The 21,113-nt window shown below is 38.5% G+C and overlaps 1 protein-coding gene across 5 annotated transcripts in view; it reads right to left on the reverse strand.

The window, feature by feature from the left end:
* Positions 1-21,113, reverse strand: part of MANBA (mannosidase beta) — a 129,520-nt gene that overhangs the window by 58,529 nt on the left and 49,878 nt on the right. For all 5 annotated transcript variants that reach the window (XM_001169005.6, XM_063808980.1, XM_016951932.4 and 2 more), the window contains one exon: positions 333-508. In XM_001169005.6, the coding sequence (XP_001169005.2) occupies positions 333-508 (176 nt within the window). The remainder of the gene's footprint in view (positions 1-332; positions 509-21,113) is intronic.

A 21,113-nucleotide genomic window follows, 5' to 3' on the forward strand; every position in this document is an offset into this window, starting at 1 on the left:
TAACCACTGCTATTTAAATATAATCCATAGAATGTATTTTGGCTTTAGGATACTACAAATACTACAGAAAATTAAAATACAATGATAAAAATAAAATGAGAGAAAGAATTGCCAAATTAATAATATATTCTCTATTTTCTTAAAGTTTGGGGAAATCATTCTTTAGCTCATACTCACAGAAAATATATGAGAGACTAAAATAGAGAAGAAAATGACAAATATAAGCAGAGAAAGTAGAATTTTCTTTCATACTTAGTCCCTCCTTTCTAATCATTTCTTTAGCACAAGTATTGCTTTTCATCCAGTGCTTCTCAGGAAGTACCATCATTTACCTTGCTAATGTTCACAAATAGCTCAACAATCCTTTTCCCAGGTTGAAGTTCAATGCTGTATGTCTGTTGTGTTTGCAACTTAGGGATGGCTACGATCACTTGACCACCAACTGGCTTTGAGCTGACAACATCAAATGTAGACTCTATTTCCAGATTCCACTCCTGGGCACTCTTATCTAAAATATAAAAAGAAAAAGAAAATATATATATATATATATATATATAATGCTAAGCATTATCACTGCATTTCTCAGGATTCATTGAAGGTAAGACTAAAGCAGCTTCAAACCCAGTACGTGCTCCACAATGCTGTCATAATCAAAACTTCGTGGAAATTTTCTTTTAATCTTTAGTTTAATCCTTCATTCTGAAGAAGAATAACAAAAATGATATATTTTACATAGACTTCCACTCTAAAAATGTTATGATTGTAAGTCATAAAAACTTTATGGAGCATAAACAGAAAATGACAAATGGAAAGATAAAATAAATTTTCCAAGAATAATACACATTTGTTCCTTTTTAATTAAGTAAAAATACTTTATAAAGTAAAAAGTAATAGTATTTTACTTTATAATGTAAATGGGTTTTAAAGTTATGTAATAAGGTATAAATTTATATGTATTAAAATTAATCAAATGTGAAAAAATAAAGTTATACTTTAAATGTAGATAATTTATCCAAAAAATATTTCCTGAGGACTTTCTATGTGCCATATACTCCGCTAAGTGATGGGAATTAAATGGTGACCAGGATAAACATGGCCCCTACTCTCATGAACTAAAAGTCTATAGACAAATTCAAAAGCATAATAATATCAGGACAGGAGAAATAAAAGGTTGTCCTGAGAAATAAAAACAGGACATCAGAAAGCACAGCTAATACAGAGAGGGTGAAGGAAGGCTTTCTCTCTTTTCTTTTTCTTTTTTCTTTTTTCTTTTTTTTGACACAGGTTCTCACTCTGTTGCCCCGGGAGTCGCACAATCATAGCTCACTGTAGCTTTGAACTCCTGGGCTCAAGCAATCCTCCTGCCTCAGACTTCTGAGCAGCTGGCACTATAGGCATGTGCCACCCACCTAGCTAATTTTCTTTTTACTTTTTGTAAAGATGAGGTCTCACTTTGTTGTCCAGGTTAGTCTTGAACTCCTGGCCTCAAGCAATCCTCCAGCCTCCACCTCCCAAAGCACTGGAATTATAGGCATGAGCCACCATGCCTGGCCAAGGAATGCTTTCATTAGAAAGTGGTATCTAGCTGAGACCAGAAGGATGCCTCAGCTAAGTACAGAGGAAGATGATAAGGATTCTGGGCACAGAGAAGCATGTGAAGGCCCATGAGTGAGACAGCAATGCCATAACAAGGAAAACAAGGAACTTGGGCAATAACAAAATTGATGAGGGGGTCAGCATAATTGAAAAGTTGAGCACAGTCCAAATGACACTGGGTCTTTTCGAACAGGTAAGGAGTCTGGCAATTTCACCCCAGATCAATGCGGAGTCATTGAAGATTTTTCATCAAAGAGCATGACCAGATCTGCATTTTATAAGAATTGCTAAGGGTCCCAGCACAGTGATATACAAGGATGAATATGAAAGAAGCAGAAAGATATAAAATCTCTCTGTGTACAAAAAGCCCCAGAAAATGCCACTTGGAAAAGCCAGGAACAGAGAGGAGGCAAAGAAGAGTGTTGATCAGAAAGAAGAGAAAACAAGACCGAAGAGGAGAGTTATAGGGAAAGAAGATGAGGGATGAACTTTGGGTGCAGAGTTTGGGGTTGTCAGAATGTTTCGAAGAGGTTTTGAAGTAGAGTTTTATATACGTGCAGTATGACTCTGTCCTCCATTTCCTGTCAAATTTACATTGTTTGTATAATGTCTCTGGGTTTGGTTTTGTGTTTAGTTTTTATTTTTAAACAAGATAGAGCACTGGGACAGACTTGGGACAAGAGCTGGGTGGAAAAACAGACCGTTTTTTAAAGTTACGCAGAAGAAACTGGTCATGAGATCTCAAAAAAGCTTGGAGGTACAGGGGGTTAGAGTCAGCAAAAAAAGTTCTCATTCTTTGCTGCCACAGAAAGAAAGGAGAAGAGCAGTGACTGTGCAGAGGCATTTAAGTTTCTGTGATTCGTGGCAAAGTATGGAGGGAGTTCCTATTTAGTGGCTTCTATTTTTCTCCAAAGGAAGGGGAGGGAGAAGGCTACTAGCTGGGAAGTATCTTAGAGACCTTTCTCCTACAAATAAAGAAGAGATTAATAATCATGGCTTTGCTGCAAAAGAAAAAAAAAAAGCTAGGTTTCTATGCTGATCAATGACAAAAGACATTATAACCGGCACTGTTTACAACTGTAGGAGCACACCAGGCCTGTTCTAAAGATGACCCCAGCACAGTTTATCATTCACATCTCCCATCAGCCAAAAGCATAGATTTGATGCACATTGAAGTAAAATTAATCCTGGACTTAAGAACTATTTTTGTTTATTAAGTGATTTATTCTGAGAAATACTAGTCGATGAGCTCTGAGTTAGGTTTGTTCTGATCCAGTTAATTTTGCAGGTTACTTACCGATAGCCTCCAGGTTTTGAATCTATCAGCTGGTAGATCACCTAGTCTACTCGCTCATCAGTGTTTAATTTCCTCTATTCAATAGGTTGTCAAACTATGGTCTTTGGGACAAATCTAGCCCACCTCTTGTCTTTATAAATAAACTTTTATTGGAACACAGATGCTATGGACTAAATGGTGGACTCTTCCCCTAAAATTCTTATGTTGAAGCCCTAACCTCCGGCTTTTTGTGAAGTAATAAGGGTGGGGCAGTAATCTGTTAGGATTGCAGCCTTATAAGAAGAGGAAGAAACAGATATCCGTCTCTCTCTCTACTATGTGAGGACATAGCAAGAAGGCATCTGTCTGCAAGCCAGGAAACGAGCCCTCATTGGAAACCAAATGGGCCAACACCTTTATCTCGGACTTCCCAGCTGCCAGAACTACGAGAAATAAACTTCTGTTATTTAAGCCACTCTGCCTATGGTATTTTCTTAGGGCAGCCAGAGCAGACTAACTTAATAGTCATGCTCATTTGTTTACTTATTGTCTTTGGTTACCTTTGCAATACAACAGTAGAGTTGAGTAGTTGTGACAGATGCCTAAACTATTTTACTATGTGATCCTTAAGAGAAAAAGTTTGCTAATCCCTGCCCTAGAATATTACCCCCAAAAAAGGCCATTCCAACCTTTCTTTAAATATCTCTAATGACAAAAAACCTCTGCCTCACAAAATAGCCTTCCCATTTTTGCCAGGCTTGGCTATTGTAAAGACTCCCTTTACACTGAATTTGAAATATACTTCTCCTTAATATCCAACTAAAGATTTTAGCTCTGTCCTTTGAGCACCTCCTACCAACCAAGCAGGCTCCTGTGTTGTTTCTGTTACTTCTTCTTTAGTAGGAGAATCAGCTGTTAGTGACAGCCTCTGACAGGAAAACAAATAATGCAATCCTCAAAGGTCATCGGCAAAATTCCCCAGTTTCTCTTGCTTTGAACTCGGAAGGTTCTCGAGCAAGTCCGCACTCCTCCAGAGCATCACCCATTAACACCCCTGGGAACTACTAAATGAAAAAACTAAGGTTGTAGAATTAAAAACACAGTATGAAGATCTACAAGCCTACAAAGTTATCACCAGATATACTTAATAACATATTTTTCCCCTCTCCTCTTCTTTCAAATAGAGTAAACCCCTTCCTTCCAGTAGCACATGGAAAAGTAGGTAATTTAGGTTCACAAGGCGCAAAGTCTTAAATAACCAGTAGTTTTCCTGATGTTCTTTGGTCACTCCTTTTCACTTGCTAAATTAAATTTATAAATTGCATAATCCTATTTGTAGTTAAGAAGAACTCCATCTTATAAATTAAGCCCCATTTCTAGAATACAGCTTCCTATCATCTCTCTCCTAGCATTAATAAGTCACCATGTCTTGAAGAACACTTATCATCACCAGCTCTCCTGAAGTAAAATGCAAGATCATTTCAAAAATGGATGAAGTACTGGGGGTGAGGGCAGGAAAGAAGGATTGCTACATCTTCTAGAATCCCCTACAGAGCTCATCCTTCCAATCACACCACCAAGTTCTGCATCCTCTCTTCACTTTGACTAAACAACTCAGCACAAAGAGGACAGGAATTCTTTATCAAAACAGGTGCAAAGGCAATGCTGGCCTGCCCTCTCCACAATTCAAGGCCTTGAGGCCCTCCAGTTCAAGGCCTGAAGGCTTATTGGTGTCCTCGCTGATGTCCTATGCCCAAGCAGAAGGGATTATGTTCTACAGTTTGTTCATAGAACCTCAATCAGGAAGGCAACCCAGAGGATGGTAGAGAATGTGGTTCTGGCCACTAATTCACTTTAAGGTTTTCCCAGAGATGACTCAGTGAGTGTTCTTTAAAAAAAGAAAAAAACAAAGAGTACAATGTGTGTGACCTGGATGGGAATTTGTAGAAAGGTAAACAGCTACATAGCTTAGATTAATGTATACTGCTCCTTCGTTCAGAGTATCACAAGACAACTCTAGCTCGTGTAGATGTGTCCAGTACATCAGCCTTCAAAATCCTCTCAAATACGCCAGCTTCCTCTTATATTCTCATACAGTCTACTCCTTTGTTAAGATGTAGCTGGGGGTGGGGGTGGACAAAAAGCCAAAAAAAAAAAAAAAAGCTTTATTCAATTGTCTAGGAGAAAAAGGTATAAGGAGAGATATAGAAAGTAGAAAAATAAGAGGACTCAGTTACATTACTTCAAGTTTGTCAAAAAGTAACAGGAAGACATACTCCCAAACTATACGCTGAGCCTTGCTTTAATTGATTGTAATAAAGACTCGAGTATCAGTGTTTTCATCTAGTCATGTGATGTCTAGTTTCAAGAAAAACTGGGTTGTTCCACACTTATACCCTCATTAGGTGGTAATGACTATTCTAACTTACAAACAAAGGAAAAGAACCACAAAATGTTCGAGGTAGAAGAAACTTGGAGATGTTCTCGTCACTTTGCAGATGTTTCTGAGGCCCTGACTGCAGCACTTCCCTCTTGAGCCAGTGGACAGGTCAAGGGTCCAGGTTTCCTAACTCTGGTGCTCTCGACTTTCCATGAGCCTCTGGCAGCAAGGCCTACCAAAAGGAATGACACTCACAGGTACACAACGATTGACATTTGTATATGAATAATGAGGAAAAACAAAAGCAAAGGTACTTTTTGCCTTTCAGAGTCCTAAAGCCAAATGTCGAATATATTCGATGTAAAACAAAGCATTCTGGGGGCACTGTAATAATAAAATCTTAGCCTAAGAGGGTCTCTGTAAAAAAAGAATACTGAAATGGGCCGGGTGTAGTGGCTCATGCCTATAGTCCCAGCACTTTGGTAGGCTGAGGCAGGAGGATCTCTTGAGCCCAGGTGTTTGAGACCAGCCTGGGCTACATAATGAGACCCCATCTCTAAAAATAATTTTAAAATTAGCTGAGTGTGGTGGCACGCCTGTGGTCCCAGCTACTTCAGTGGCTGAGATGAGAGGATCGCTTCAGCCCAGGAGGTCAAGGCTAATGTGAGCTGAGATTGCTCCACTACACTCCAGCCTGTGCAACAGCATGAGACTTTGTCTCAAAGTAAAAAAAGAAAGGACACTGAAATCTACAAACATAGAGAATATGTCTGACCCTCTGCTAAACGTGTATTTATATGATGCCACAGTTCCTGTACTTATCAAAATAGTGTCTTTGTAACCTAAACTAGCTGAAAAGGGCACTAAAATAGTTATGTGAGCATTTGTGTCAAGCAAATGAAATCTATTTCTTGAATAACTACTGTCTGTAAAACCTTGACAGGCATTATAAATTATATCCCAATCCAAAAAGGCAAATATGTTGTCTCTAACTCTCTGAACATATTTAGAAAGATAAAATATACCCAAGTGTTGCAGTTAAGAATACAGGATGGCATCGGGAAGCATAAGGACTAGCAGGGCAGTGAAAGTTCAGAGGCAGGGCACATTCAAGTCAGCAAGGGATGAATCTGCAAACACTGGTAGATGAAAAAGATGCTTCATCTCATTGGGGGGAAAACCTATTCAAAGATAGCTGCCTGGATTAGCTTTGCCCTGCTGAGCTCCTCACAGCTCCCCCTTTTGCAGGCTCTCTTCTTCCTCCATCTTTAATAGAGTATGAAAAGCTGCAGGGAAAGGTAGTTATGTGCATTTAAAGAAACAGCAATGACACCAAATGAAATGAACAAGCCATGGAATTTATAAATTCAAACATTAGATATTTTCCTGTACTCCTGCCAGAATCATGGGACAGACTTAAGCAGCTGCTTTTCAAAGAGCTAACCATTGCGTTAGCCAAAAATGTTGGCCCACAGTTAGTTAAAACAGCTGTTTTCCCTCTTCTTCACCAAGCAGCAAGATCTCCTTACCTACTCGGCAGTACAAAATCCTTGAAACTGAAATCAAGGCAAAAGAGACACAAGGCAAAATGTTTCCTAGAACAAGGATAAGTTAGTAAGCTCCAAAGAAGAAAATTTACTCAAGCAATGAGGAGACTAATCAGAGGAAAAATTATTCAAGCAACCTACCCTCTCTATGGGTATTTCAAGCAAAATACCCATAAAGTTATTTTCAAGGATTATTTTATGGAAAAAATAATTTAAAGATGAATGAAAAATTGATTCCAAATGAATGCATTAAAAAATGCATGCTTATCAAATAAGCAAGACTGACAAATCTTTATTTTATTTTATTTTATTATTATTATTATTCTACTTCAAGTTTTAGGGTACATGTGCACAATGTGCAGGTTAGTTACATATATATACATGTGCCATGCTGGTGCGCTGCACCCACTAACTCGTCATCTATCATTAGGTATATCTCCCAATGCTATCCCTCCCCCCTCCCCCCACCCCACAACAGTCCCCAGAGTGTGATGTTCCCCTTCCTGTGTCCATGTGTTCTCATTGTTCAATTCCCACCTATGAGTGAGAATATGCGGTGTTTGGTTTTTTGTTCTTGCGATAGTTTACTGAGAATGATGATTTCCAATTTCATCCATGTCCCTACAAAGGACATGAACTCATCATTTTTTATGGCTGCATAATATTCCATGGTGTATATGTGCCACATTTTCTTAATCCAGTTTATCATTGTTGGACATTTGGGTTGCTTCCAAGTCTTTGCTATTGTGAATAGTGCCACAATAAACATACGTGTGCATGTGTCTTTAGAGCAGCATGATTTATAGTCATTTGGGTATATACCCAGTAATGGGATGGCTGGGTCAAATGGTATTTCTAGTTCTAGATCCCTGAGGAATCGCCACACTGACTTCCACAATGGTTGAACTAGTTTACAGTCCCACCAACAGTGTAAAAGTGTTCCTATTTCTCCACAACCTCTCCAGCACCTGTTGTTTCCTGACTTTTTAATGATTGCCATTCTAACTGGTGTGAGATGGTATCTCATTGTGGTTTTGATTTGCATTTCTCTGATGGCCAGTGATGATGAGCATTTTTTCATGTGTTTTTTGGCTGCATAAATGACTTCTTTTGAGAAGTGTCTGTTCATGTCCTTTGCCCACTTTTTGATGGGGTTGTTTGTCTTTTTCTTGTAAATTTGTTTGAGTTCATTGTAGATTCTGGATATTAGCCCTTTGTCAGACGAGTAGGTTGTGAAAATTTTCTCCCATTTTGTGGGTTGCCTGTTCACTCTGATGGTAGTTTCTTTTGCTGTGCAGAAGCTCTTTAGTTTAATTAGATCCCATTTGTCAATTTTGGCTTTTGTTGCCATTGCTTTTGGTGTTTTAGACATGAAGTCCTTGCCCATGCCTATGTCCTGAATGGTAATGCCTAGGTTTTCTTCTAGGGTTTTTATGGTTTTAGGTCTAATGTTTAAGTCGTGAATCCATCTTGAATTGATTTTTGTATAAGGTGTAAGGAAGGGATCCAGTTTCAGCTTTCTACATATGGCTAGCCAGTTTTCCCAGCACCATTTATTAAATAGGGAATCCTTTCCCCATTTCTTGTTTTTCTCAGGTTTGTCAAAGATCAGAGAGTTGTAGATATACAGCATTATTTCTGAGGGCTCTATTCTGTTCCATTGGTCTATATCTCTGTTTTGGTACCAGTACCATGCTGTTTTGGTTACTGTAGCCTTGTAGTATAGTTTGAAGTCAGGTAGTGTGATGCCTCCAGCTTTGTTCTTTTGGCTTAGGATTGACTTGGCTATGTGGGCTCTTTTTTGGTTCCATATGAACTTTAAAGTAGTTTTTTCCAATTCTGTGAGGAAAGTCATTGGTAGCTTGATGGGGATGGCATTGAATCTATAAATTACCTTGGGCAGTATGGCCATTTTCACAATATTAATTCTTCCTACCCATGAGTATGGAATGTTCTTCCATTTGTTTGTATTCTCTTTTATTTCATTGAGCAGTGGTTTGTAGTTCTCCTTGAAGAGGTCCTTCACGTCCCTTGTAAGGTGGATTCCTAGGTATTTTATTCTCTTTGAAGCAATTGTGAATGGGAGTTCACTCATGATTTGGCCCTCTGTTTGTCTGTTATTGGTGTATAAGAATGCTTGTGATTTTTATACATTGATTTTGTATCCTGAGACTTTGCTGAAGTTGCTTATCAGCTTAAGGAGATTTTGGGCTGAGACAATGGGGTTTTCTAGATATACAATCATGTCGTCTGCAAACAGGGACAATTTGACTTCCTCTTTTCCTAATTGAACACCCTTTATTTCCTTCTCCTGCCTAATTGCCCTGGCCAGAACTTCCAACACTATGTTGAATAGGAATGGTGAGAGATGGCATCCCTGTCTTGTGCCAGTTTTCAAAGGGAATGCTTCCAGTTTTTGCCCATTCAGTATGGTATTGGCTGTGGGTTTGTCATAGATAGCTCTTATTATTTTGAGATACGTCCCATCAATACCTAATTTATTGAGAGTTTTTAGCATGAAGGGTTGTTGAATTTTGTCAAAGCCTTTTCTGCATCTATTGAGATAATCATGTGGTTTTTGTCTTTGGTTCTGTTTATATGATGGATTACATTTATTGATTTGCATATATTGAACCAGCCTTGCATCCCAGGGATGAAGCCCACTTGATCACGGTGGATAAGCTTTTTGATGTGCTGCTGGATACGGTTTGCCAGTATTTTATTGAGGATTTTTGCATCAATGTTCATGAAGGATATGGGTCTAAAATTCTCTTTTTTGGTTGTGTCTCTGCCCAGCTTTGGTATCAGGATGATGCTGGCCTCATAAAATGAGTTAGGGAGGATTCCCTCTTTTTCTATTGATTGGAATAGTTTCAAAAGGAATGATACCAGTTCCTCCTTGTACCTCTGGTAGAATTCAGCTGTAAATCCATCTTGTCCTGGACTCTTTTTGGTTGGTAAGCTATTGATTATTGCCACAATTTCAGATCCTGTTATTGGTCTATTCAGAGATTCAACTTCTTCCTGGTTTAGTCTTGGGAGAGTGTATGTGTCGAGGAATTTATCCATTTCTTCTAGATTTTCTAGTTTATTTGCATAGAGGTGTTTGTAGTTTTCTCTGATGGTAGTTTGTATTTCTGTGGGATCGGTGGTGATATCCCCTTTATCATTTTTTATTGCATCTATTTGATTCTTCTCTCTTTTTTTCTTTATTAGTCTTGCTAGCGGTCTATCAATTTTGTTGATCCTTTCAAAAAACCAGCTCCTGGATTCATTAATTTTTTGAAGGGTTTTTTGTGTCTCTATTTCCTTCAGTTCTACTCTGATTTTAGTTATTTCTTGCCTTCTGCTAGCTTTTGAATGTGTTTGCTCTTGCTTTCCTAATTCTTTTAATTGTGATGTTAGGGTGTCAATTTTGGATCTTTCCTGCTTTCTCTTGTGGGCATTTAGTGCTATAAATTTCCCTCTACACACTGCTTTGAATGTGTCCCAGAGATTCTGGTATGTTGTGTCTTTGTTCTTGTTGGTTTCAAAAAACATCTTTATTTCTGCCTTCATTTCGTTATGTACCCAGTAGTCATTCTGGAGCAGGTTGTTCAGTTTCCATGTAGTTGAGCGGTTTTCAGTGAGTTTCTTAATTCTGAGTTCTAGTTTGATTTTACTGTGGTCTGAGAGATAGTTTGTTATAATTTATGTTCTTTTACATTTGCTGAGGAGTGCTTTACTTCCAACTATGTGGTCAATTTTGGAATAGGTGTGGTGTGGTGCTGAAAAAAATGTATATTCTGTTGATATGGGGTAGAGAGTTCTGTAGATGTCTATTAGGTCTGCTTGGTGCAGAGCTGAGTTCAATTCCTGGGTATCCTTGTTAACTTTCTGTCTCGTTGATCTGTCTGATGTTGACAGTGGGGTGTTAAAGTCTCCCATTATTAATGTGTGGGAGTCTAAGTCTCTTTGTAGGTCACTCAGGACTTGCTTTATGAATCTGGGTGCTCCTGTATTGGGTGCATATATATTTAGGATAGTTAGCTCTTCTTGTTGAATTTATCCCTTTACCATTATGTAATGGCCTTCTTTGTCTCTTTTGATCTTTGTTGGTTTAAAGTCTGTTTTATCAGAGACTAGGATTGCAACCCCTGCCTTTTTTTGTTTTCCATTTGCTTGGTAGATCTTCCTCCATCCTTTTATTTTGAGCCTATGTGTGTCTCTGCATGGGAGATGGGTTTCCTGAATACAGCACACTGATGGGTCTTGACTCTTTATCCAATTTGCCAGCCTGTGTCTTTTAATTGGAGCATTTAGCCCATTTACATTTAAAGTTAATATTGTTATGTGTGAATTTGATCCTGTCATTATGATGTTAGCTGGTTATTTTGCTCGTTAGTTGCTGCAGTTTCTTCCTAGTCTCCATGGTCTTTACATTTTGGCATGATTTTGTAGCAGCTGGTACCGGTTGTTCCTTTCCATGTTTAGTGCTTCCTTCAGGAGCTCTTTTAGGGCAGGCCTGGTGGTGACAAAATCTCTCAGCATTTGCTTGTCTGTAAAGTATTTTATTTCTCCTTCACTTATGAAGCTTAGTTTGGCTGGATATGAAATTCTGGGTTGAAAATTCTTTTCTTTAAGAATGTTGAATATTGGCCCCCAGTCTCTTCTGGCTTGTAGAGTTTCTGTTGAGAGATCCGCTGTTAGTCTGATGGGCTTCCCTTTGTGGGTAACCTGACCTTTCTCTCTGGCTGCCCTTAACATTTTTTCCTTCATTTCAACTTTGGTGAATCTGACAATTATGTGTCTTGGAGTTGCTCTTCTCGAGGAGTATCTTTGTGGCGTTCTCTGTATTTCCTGAATCTGAATGTTGGCCTGCCTTGCTAGATTGGCAAAGTTCTCCTGGATAATATCCTGCAGAGTGTTTTCCAACTTGGTTCCATTCTCCCCGTCACTTTCAGGTACACCAGTCAGACGTAGATTTGGTCTTTTCACATAGTCCCATATTTCTTGGAGGCTTTGTTCGTTTCTTTTTATTCTTTTTTCTCTAAACTTCCCTTCTCGCTTCATTTCATTCATTTCATCTTCCATCGCTGATACCCTTTCTTCCAGTTGATCGCATCGGCTCCTGAGGCTTCTGCATTCTTCACGTAGTTCTCGAGCCTTGGCTTTCAGCTCCATCAGCTCCTTTAAGCACTTCTCTGTATTGGTTATTCTAGTTATACATTCGTCTAAATTTTTTTCAAAGTTTTTAACTTCTTTGCCTTTGGTTTGAATTTCCTCCTGTAGCTCGTAGTTTGATCGTCTGAAGCCTTCTTCTCTCAACTCGTCAAAGTCATTCTCCGTCCAGCTTTGTTCCATTACTGGTGAGGCGCTGCATTCCTTTGGAGGAGGAGAGGTGCTCTGCTTTTTAGAGTTTCCAGTTTTTCTGCTCTTTTTTTTCCCAATCTTTGTGGTTTTATCTACTTTTGGTCTTTGATGATGGTGATGTACAGATGGGTTTTTGGTGTGGATGTCCTTTCTGTTTGTTACTTTTCCTTCTAACAGACAGGACCCTCAGCTGCAGGTCTGCTGGAGTTTGCTAGAGGTCCACTCCAGACCCTGTAGAAACCACTATTTTTAAGGACTAAGAATACAGAAAAGAAATATAGATATATACATATATATAAGTAAATGAATTCACAAGAATTTCACGTTAATTTTTAAATGTTTAATAGCCTTCTTTCTGTCATACACAATTAAGTTAGGGAACTATGGTTGGTCCTTTGATCTTCAGGAGTAAACTCACTAATTTTAAGTCAAGATATAAATTGAACACTTGAAAAAGCACAAAGATGACAGTATCTCTTTCTAGCCTCAACAGGGGGAAGGCAGCAAGTGTCCCATAGACAAATTAGTTTAGGCTTTCATATCAAGTTAGCTGAAGTTACTAGACTAAATTAGTTTGTTTTAATAACTACTTTATCCACTTACTGCATATACATATATATAACAGACGCCCAATATAGAAATTTAGAAAAGACAGTTACACAGAAGAATAAAATGCAAACCATTTGTAACACTACTACAGAGATAGCTACTGTTTGCATTAGTTGTTGTTTGTTTACTTGTTTGTTTGTTTGTTTTTGAGACAGGGTCTTGCTTTGTCACCCAGGCCAGAATACAGTGGAATAATCATAGCTCGCTGCAGCCTTGACCTCCCAGGCTCAAGTAATCCTCCTGAAACTGCCTTTGCAAAGTTGTAACTGAGGAAATTATGACAATGAAAGAAATCAGACCTAATCTACTCCATCTTGCTTGTAACATTTAAGCTGTTCTTATTCATTCCTGGCAGTAGGCTGAACTAACTTTGGGAAGGAATTCAGTTCATGGTTTGACTCTGAAACAAAATGGATAGCAGCCCTTTCCCGAAAAGACCCCTTCTTGCCTGGGGACGAGTCTGCCTTTGCAGGACTAACAAATTAGCTACAAGATTAGAAATTACAGTTTAGGGGTCATGCAACCTCTGGCTCCAAGAGTCTGAACCTCCCCAAATTGCTCCTAGGGATAACATCACTATTGTAAAACCTAGATCAGTGCTTGAGATATTCTGCAGACCCTGCACTGGATGGATCAGCTGACACCACCCAGACTGGTAATCTGGCTCAACCAGTTCTGCCATCCCACTCAGGAAAGAAGACAGCAAGAAAACCTTACTTCGTTCCCCCAATGATTCCATCTCCAACCTGACCAATCAGCACTCCCCACTTTGCAAGCCCCTACCCACCAGATTATCTTTAAAAACTCTGATCCCACCCAGCATGGTGGCTCACGCCTGTAATCCCAGCACTCTGGGAGGCCGAGGCGGGTGGATCACAAGGTCAGGAGATCGAGACCATCCTCACTAACACAGTGAAACCCCATCTCTACCAAAAATACAAAAAATAAGCCAGGCGTGGCGTCGAACACCTGTAGTACCAGCTACTCGGGAGGCTGAGGCAGGAGAATCACTTGAACCTGGGAGGCGGAGGTTGCAGTGAGCCAAGATCATGCCACTGCACTCCAGCCTGGGCAACAGAGCAAAACTCTGTCTCAAAAAAAAAAAAAAAAAAAAAAAAAAAAAAATTTTGATCCCAAATGCTGACTGCTTGGGGAGACTGATTTGAGTAATAATAAAACTCTGGTCTCTCACACAGCCAGCTCTGCCTGAATTACTCTTTCTCCGTTGCAATTCCCCTGTCTTGATAAACCAGCTCTGTCTAGGCAGCAGGCAAGGTGAATTTATTGGGCGGTTATAATCCCACCTCGGCCTCCGAATACTTGGGACTACAGGCATATACCACCACACATGGCTAATTTTTTTATTTTTTGTAGAGACAATGTCTGCTCAGGCTGGTTCAAACTTCTGGCCTCAAGTGATCCTTTGAACTTGGTCTGCCAAAGTGCTAAAGATTACAAGCATGAGCCACCACGCCCAGCCTTGCATTAGTTTTGACCCACCTCATTTCACACTTAAATTTTAAAAATGAATACATTTTATTTTAAATAAAAATTATATGTATCTTTTTTATTATGAACTAAGCTTTTTAAAAAATTTTCAGTAACTCTCACAGTGCCTGCCTCATAGTATATACCAAATAAATACATAAAAGTATCCAGACCACATTAGCTTATTCTTTTATTATTTTTCAACGTTTAAACGTCTATTGATATCAGTGATAACTGCTGTCTTCCAGATAAAAACTGAAAAAAAAAATTCTGGAGAAACTCCTAAAGGTAGAACTCTTTTAATGCTCTCATGAGCTTACACTCTAATTTTATTACATCAAACAACCAAATTGATAACTATAAAATTAATTAGAAATATAGGAATTACTGCTTAACATGCACAAAGCACATCTTCTTAACAGGAAACATATATTTCTCTATGTTAAGTACAAAATATATTACTGTCATAATATTTCAAAAATGAAGGAGGAGCTTCAAGATGGCTGACTAGCGGCATCTGGTATTTGCCACCTCCACCAAGAAGAACCCCTTCAGACAGATCACCTATCAAAAAACACTGAAATTCCAGAGAAAAGTGACAGAAAGGTAAGGAAGGAGAGAAAAGCAAGGAGCCCTGCTTAGCAGGGACCAGCTGAAAGCCTGGAGAGGCTCCCCAGTGCTGGGAGAAGGTAAGTGAGTAGCCTCCAGTGGTCTACATTCCCATTATGGACTCCTGCAATCCTAGCCATGAGAGAGCACCTCCACCCTCGCAGCCCCCAGGACTAGTATAGGGAGCTACAAGATATGCAATGGCATTGCTCCAGAGAGGGAGCTCCTAAGCAGTTAAAGCAAGGCACCATTTTGAGAGCCTAGCCCCGACTGGACTGCATGCTGACTTTAGGCTTAATAGCCCCTACATCTCCACATTCCTGGAGACTTACTGACATCCCCAAGTGTAGCCAGGCACTGCTGCTGGCTGCTGCCACCAATGCTGAAGCAACTCCACCACCCCCAGGAGCAGGGCTGCTGCACATTTCAAAACACCCTGTGGAAGGGCTACCCTGCTTATCTCCACTACCTGGGGCGAAAGTGCATGCTCTCCAGTCACCTATAGCTACTGCCACTGAAAGCAACCCCATCCTCCCCAGGAGCAGGGCGGCAGCACAGTCACTACTGCCCCCACCCAAGCATTCCACCAGTGGTCTGGATATCATCCCATGCCTGCCTACCACAGCCAGCTCCCACATGCACCACTAGAGGGGTCTGAGGACAGGCCTGCCTGGCCTGGCTCTACACTCCCACTCAGTGCCTGAGCAAATGGTCTGGAAGCCTGGGGATGACCCTGCCCCATCCACCACTGTTGGTACCTCAGCACTCCTCCCAGGAGCCTGAGGACAGGCCCACTAAACCTGCAGCTACTACCACAGCTAACATCTGCCTGCATGTGCCACCTACGGGCCTGGGGACTAGTGTGCCCAGCCTGTTGCAGCCACTGTCAACACCAATGCAGACTTCTTGGAAACCAGGGGATTGTCCTGCCACTGCTACTGCCATTTCCCATGCCATACCTGCTGTCCAGGGGCCTGAAGACCCACCCATCCAGACCAGTGGTCTACCACTGCCACTGCCAGCACCCAAGCAGGCCAGTCACCTGGAGGCCCAAGATTCATCATGCCTGGACTCACTAACACCAGTACCAGCATATACTGCACTGAAGCCCAAGGACAGGCACACTCAGCCTGCTGCTGCCACCAGTGAAGTCCAAGGACTGGCCTTCTTGATGTCCCCATCCCCAGCAAAACTTCACTACAGCCTCCACTAACAGCTATACCCTAAGCCACTGAGGAAATCACAAACACCACTGATGCTGTTTACAGCTGAAGAAATCATACAGAAACTATACTATTGCAAGCACTCAAAATCAAAGCAAAAGTGCCCTACCCAAACAATACCACAGATACATCTTCAAGAAAAATTCCTCCCCTATAAAAGAGAATTCAAAAAAATTAGAAGAAGTGGTTGTTATACCAGATGCATGGATATAAACATGAGGACACAATAAACATGCAAAAGCAAGGAAATATGACACTTTCAAAGGAATACCATAATTATCCAACAACAGATTCCAATAAAATGTATGAAATCCCATATAAAGAATTCAAAATAAGGAAATTAAAGACATTCATTGAGATGCAAGATAACTCAGAAAAAAAAAGAAATCAGAAAAACAATTCAGGGTATCAATAAGAGATTTACCAAACAGACAGATATAATAAAAAAGAACCAAACATAAATTCTGGAATTGAAGAATTTGTTTAATGAAATACAAAATACATTTGAAAGCTTCAACAATAACTAGAGAAAGCAGAAGAAAGAATTTCAGAACTTGAGGACAGATTTTTGGAAGTAAACCAGTCAAACAAAACTTTTTTAAAAGAATAAAAAAGATTGACAAAAGACTACATGACATATGGAATACCATAAAGTGACTAAATATTCTAATTTTCAGTGTGCCAGAAAGCAAACAGAAAATTACAAAGAGAGAAAACTTATTTAACAAAATAATAGCTGAAAACTTCCCAAGTCTAGCAAGAGATTTAATATCTAGATAAAAAAATCTCAGAGATTCCCAAACAGATCCATTCAATAAGGCCTTCTCCATGGCACATTACAATCAAACTGTCAAAAGTCAAAGACAAAGAGAGAATTCTAAAATCAGCGAGAGAAAAGCACCTAGTTACTTATAAGGAAACCCTCATCACACTAACAGCAGATCAGATTTTTCAGCAAAAACATCACAGGCCAGGAAAAAATGGAATGATATATTCAAAGTGCTGAAAGAGAACAGCTCCCAGCCAAGGATGCCATACCCAGCAAATTTATCCTTCATAAATATAGGACAAATCATCTTTCTAAGACAAGCAAAAGCTGAGGGAATTCATCACCACTAGACCAGACCTACAAGAAATGGTTAAGGGAGTTCTACATATGGAAGTGAAAAGATAATATCTACCATCATGAAAATACATAAAAGCATAAAACCACTGGTTGAGTAATCACAAATAAGGATCATAAAGGACCCAAATGTTAACACTACAGAAAAACACCAAACCACAGTGATAAACAATAATAGAAAGAAAAAAAGGTATACAAAACAACCAGAAGTCAATTAATAAAATGACTTAATTAATTTTATTAATTAAGTATAATTAATAAAATATATGAGGAATAAGCCCTCATATATCAATAATAACCTTGAGGGTAAATGAATTAAACTTTCCACTTAAAAGATATAAATTGACTGACAGGATTTTTTAAAAACATGACCAAACTATATGCTGCCTACAGGTAGCTCAACTCACCCCTAAAGACATACATGGACTGAAAGTAAAGGAATGGAAAAATACATTCCATGCAAATGGAAATAAAAATGAGCAGGCATAGCTATATCAACATCAAATAAAACAAAGTTTAAGTCAAAAAACAGTAAAAACAGACAAAAAAGGTCACTGTATCATGATAAAATGATCAAATCCACAAGAGAATATAATAATTCTACACATATCTGCACCCAACTTGGGAGCACCCAGATTCATGAAGCAAATATTACCAAATCTAAAGAAAGATAGATTCCAATACAATAATAGTGGAGGATTTCAACATCTTACTCTCAGCATTACGCAGATCATCTAGACAAAAAATTAACAAAGAAACACTGTATTTAAGCTGCACTTTAGACCAAATGAACCTAATACACATTTAAAAAATATATTACAGCTACAAAATGCACATTCTTCTCATTAGCACATAGCATATTCTCAAGGATAGATAATACGTTAGGCAAAAAAATGACTCAACAAGTTTTTAAAAATTAAAATCATATCAAGTCTTTTCAGACCACAACAGAATAAAACTAGAAATCAATAACAAGAGGAACTTTGGAACCTGCACAAGCACATGGAAATTAAACATGCTCTGAAATGACAATTGGGTCAAGAAAGAAATTAAGGAGGTAATAAAAAACGTCTTGAAACAGATAAAAATTGAAGCACAACATATCAAAACCTATGGAATACAGCAAAAGCAGTGCTAAGAGGGAAGTTTATAGCAACAGATACTTACATCCAAAAAGTAGAAAGATTTCAAATAAACAACCTAACAATGCTCCTCAAGGAACTAGAAAAACAAGAACAAACTCAATCCAAAATTAGAAGAAGAAAAGTGATAATAATGATCAGAGCAGAACTCAATTAAATAGAGACAAAAAAAACAGCAAAGGATCAATGAAATGAAAAGTTTGTTTTTTGAAAACAAGATTGATAAACCCCTATGTAGACTAATCAAGGAGAAGACCCAAATAAACAAAATCAGAAAGCTGTATTTTAGACCAAATGAACCTAATACACGTTTACAAAATATACTAATATTTTGTATATTATTATATACAAAATATATATATATGAGAAATGAGAAAGGATACATTACAACTGATACTACAGAAACACAACAGATCACCAGAGACTATTATGAATGATACACTAACAAACTGAAAAACATAGAGGAAATAGGTAAATTCCTGGACACATACAACCTGCCAATACTGACTGACAAAAAAATAGAGGCCAGGCGCAGTGGCTCATGTAATTCCAACACTTTGGGAGGCCAAGGCAGGAGGATTGCTTAAGAACAGGAGTTGGAAACCAGCCTGGGCAACATAGCAAGGCCCTGTCAGGAAGGAAAGGAAAAGAAAGGAAAGGAGGGAGAGAGGGAGGAAAAAGGAAAAGGCAAGGCAAGGCAGAAAAGGAAAGGAAAGGAAAAAAGAAAGGAAGAAAGAAAGAGAGAGAGAGAGAGAGAGAGAAAGAAAAGAAAGGAAGGAAGGAAGGAAGGAAGAAAAGAAAAGAAAAAGAAAGGAAGGAAGTAAGGAAGGAAAGAAAGAAAGAAAGAGAGAGAGAGAAAGGAAGGAAGGAAGGAAGGAAGGAAGGAAGGAAGGAAGGAAGGAAGGAAACAGTGAACCTGAACGACTAATAATAAGTAGCAAGACTGAATCAGCAATAAAATCTTCCAACAGAAAAAAATCCAGGACTGGATGCCTTCACTGCCAAATTTTACCAAAGTTACAATGAAGAACTAATACCAATTCCACACAAACTATTCCAAAAATTGAAGAGTAGATAATTCTCTCTAACTCATTCTAGAGGTCAGCATCACGCTAATATCAAAACCACACAGAGAGGCAACAAGAAATAAAAAAAGGAAAGAAAAGAAAATAAAGAAAACTATAGCTCAATATCCCTGATTAGCATGGATCCAAAGATCCTCAACAAAATCCTAGCAAACCAACTCCAACAGTATATCAAAAAGATAATATACCATGAGCAAGTAGAATTTATCCCAGGGATGCAAGGATCTTACATTTGCACAAATCAATAAACGTGATACATCACATCAACAGAATGAAAGACAGAAAACAGATGATCATCTCAACAGATGCAGAAAAAGCATTTAATAAAATTCAATATCCCTTCATGATAAAAACTATGAACAAATTAGTCATAGAAGGAGCATACCTCAACATAATAAAAGCCATATATAAAAACCCAGAGCTAACATCACACCAAATGAGGAGGAGCTGAAAGTCTTTCCTCTAAGAACTAGAATGGGAAAAAGATGCCCACGTTCACCACTCCTATCCAATAAAATGCTGGAAGTCCTATCCAGGGCAATAAAGCAAGAGAAAAACATAAAAGGTACCAAATTGGAAAAGAGGAAGTAAAATTATTCCTCTTTGCAGATGACATGCTCTTACATCTGCAAAAACTTGGAAGATTCATAAAAAAATCTTAGATCTGATAAATAAATTCAGCAAATTTGTAGGACACAAAGTCAACATACAAAAATTAGTAGTGTTTCTACACATCAATGATGAACTAGCTGAGAAAGAAATCAAGAAGGCAATCCCATTTACAATAGCTACAAAAAATAAAATACCTAGGAATAAATGTAACCAAAAAGGTGAAAGACCTCTACAAGGAAAACTACAAACGTCTGATGAAATAAATTGAAGAGGTCACACAAACAAATCGAAAAACATCCCATGCTCATGGGTTGGAAGAATTAATATCATTAAAATGACCACCATACTACCCAAAGCAATCTACAGAGTCAATGCAATCACTATCAAAATACCAAAGTCACTTTTTACAGAAATAGAAAAAAAATCCTACAATTCATATGGAACCAAAAAAGAGCTCAAACAACCAAAGCAATCCTGAGTCAAAAGAAGGCATCACACTACCTGAAAACAGATACATAAACCAAAGGAACAGAGTGTAAACCCCAGAAATAAATCCACTTATTAATAACTAACTGATTTTTCACAAAGGCATCTTGGTCAGAGAACATGCATTGGAGAAAGAATACCCTCTTCAATCCTCTTCAATAAATGGTGCGGGGAAAATTGGATATCCATAAGCAGAAAAATGAAACTGGACTCTTATCTCTCACCATAAATAAAAATCAACTCAAGATGGATTAAAGACTTAAACATAAGACCTGAAACAATAAAACTACTAGAAGAAAACATACGAGAAGCATTTCAAGACATCGATCTAGACAAAGATTTTTATAGCTAAGACCTCAAAAGCAAAGATAACAAACATAAACATAGACAAATAGTACTATATGAAACTAGAAAGCTTCTTCACAGCAAAGGAAGCATTCAACAGAATGTAGAGACAACTTGTTGAATGGGAGAAAATATTTGCAGACTATTCATTTGACAAGGTACTAATATCTGGAATACACAAGGAACTCAATTGAACAGTAAAAAAGCAAATAACCCCATTTAAAATTGGGCAAAGGACAT

This window comes from Pan troglodytes, chromosome 3, assembly GCF_028858775.2.
Source record: "Pan troglodytes isolate AG18354 chromosome 3, NHGRI_mPanTro3-v2.0_pri, whole genome shotgun sequence".
Lineage (NCBI taxonomy): Eukaryota > Metazoa > Chordata > Mammalia > Primates > Hominidae > Pan > Pan troglodytes.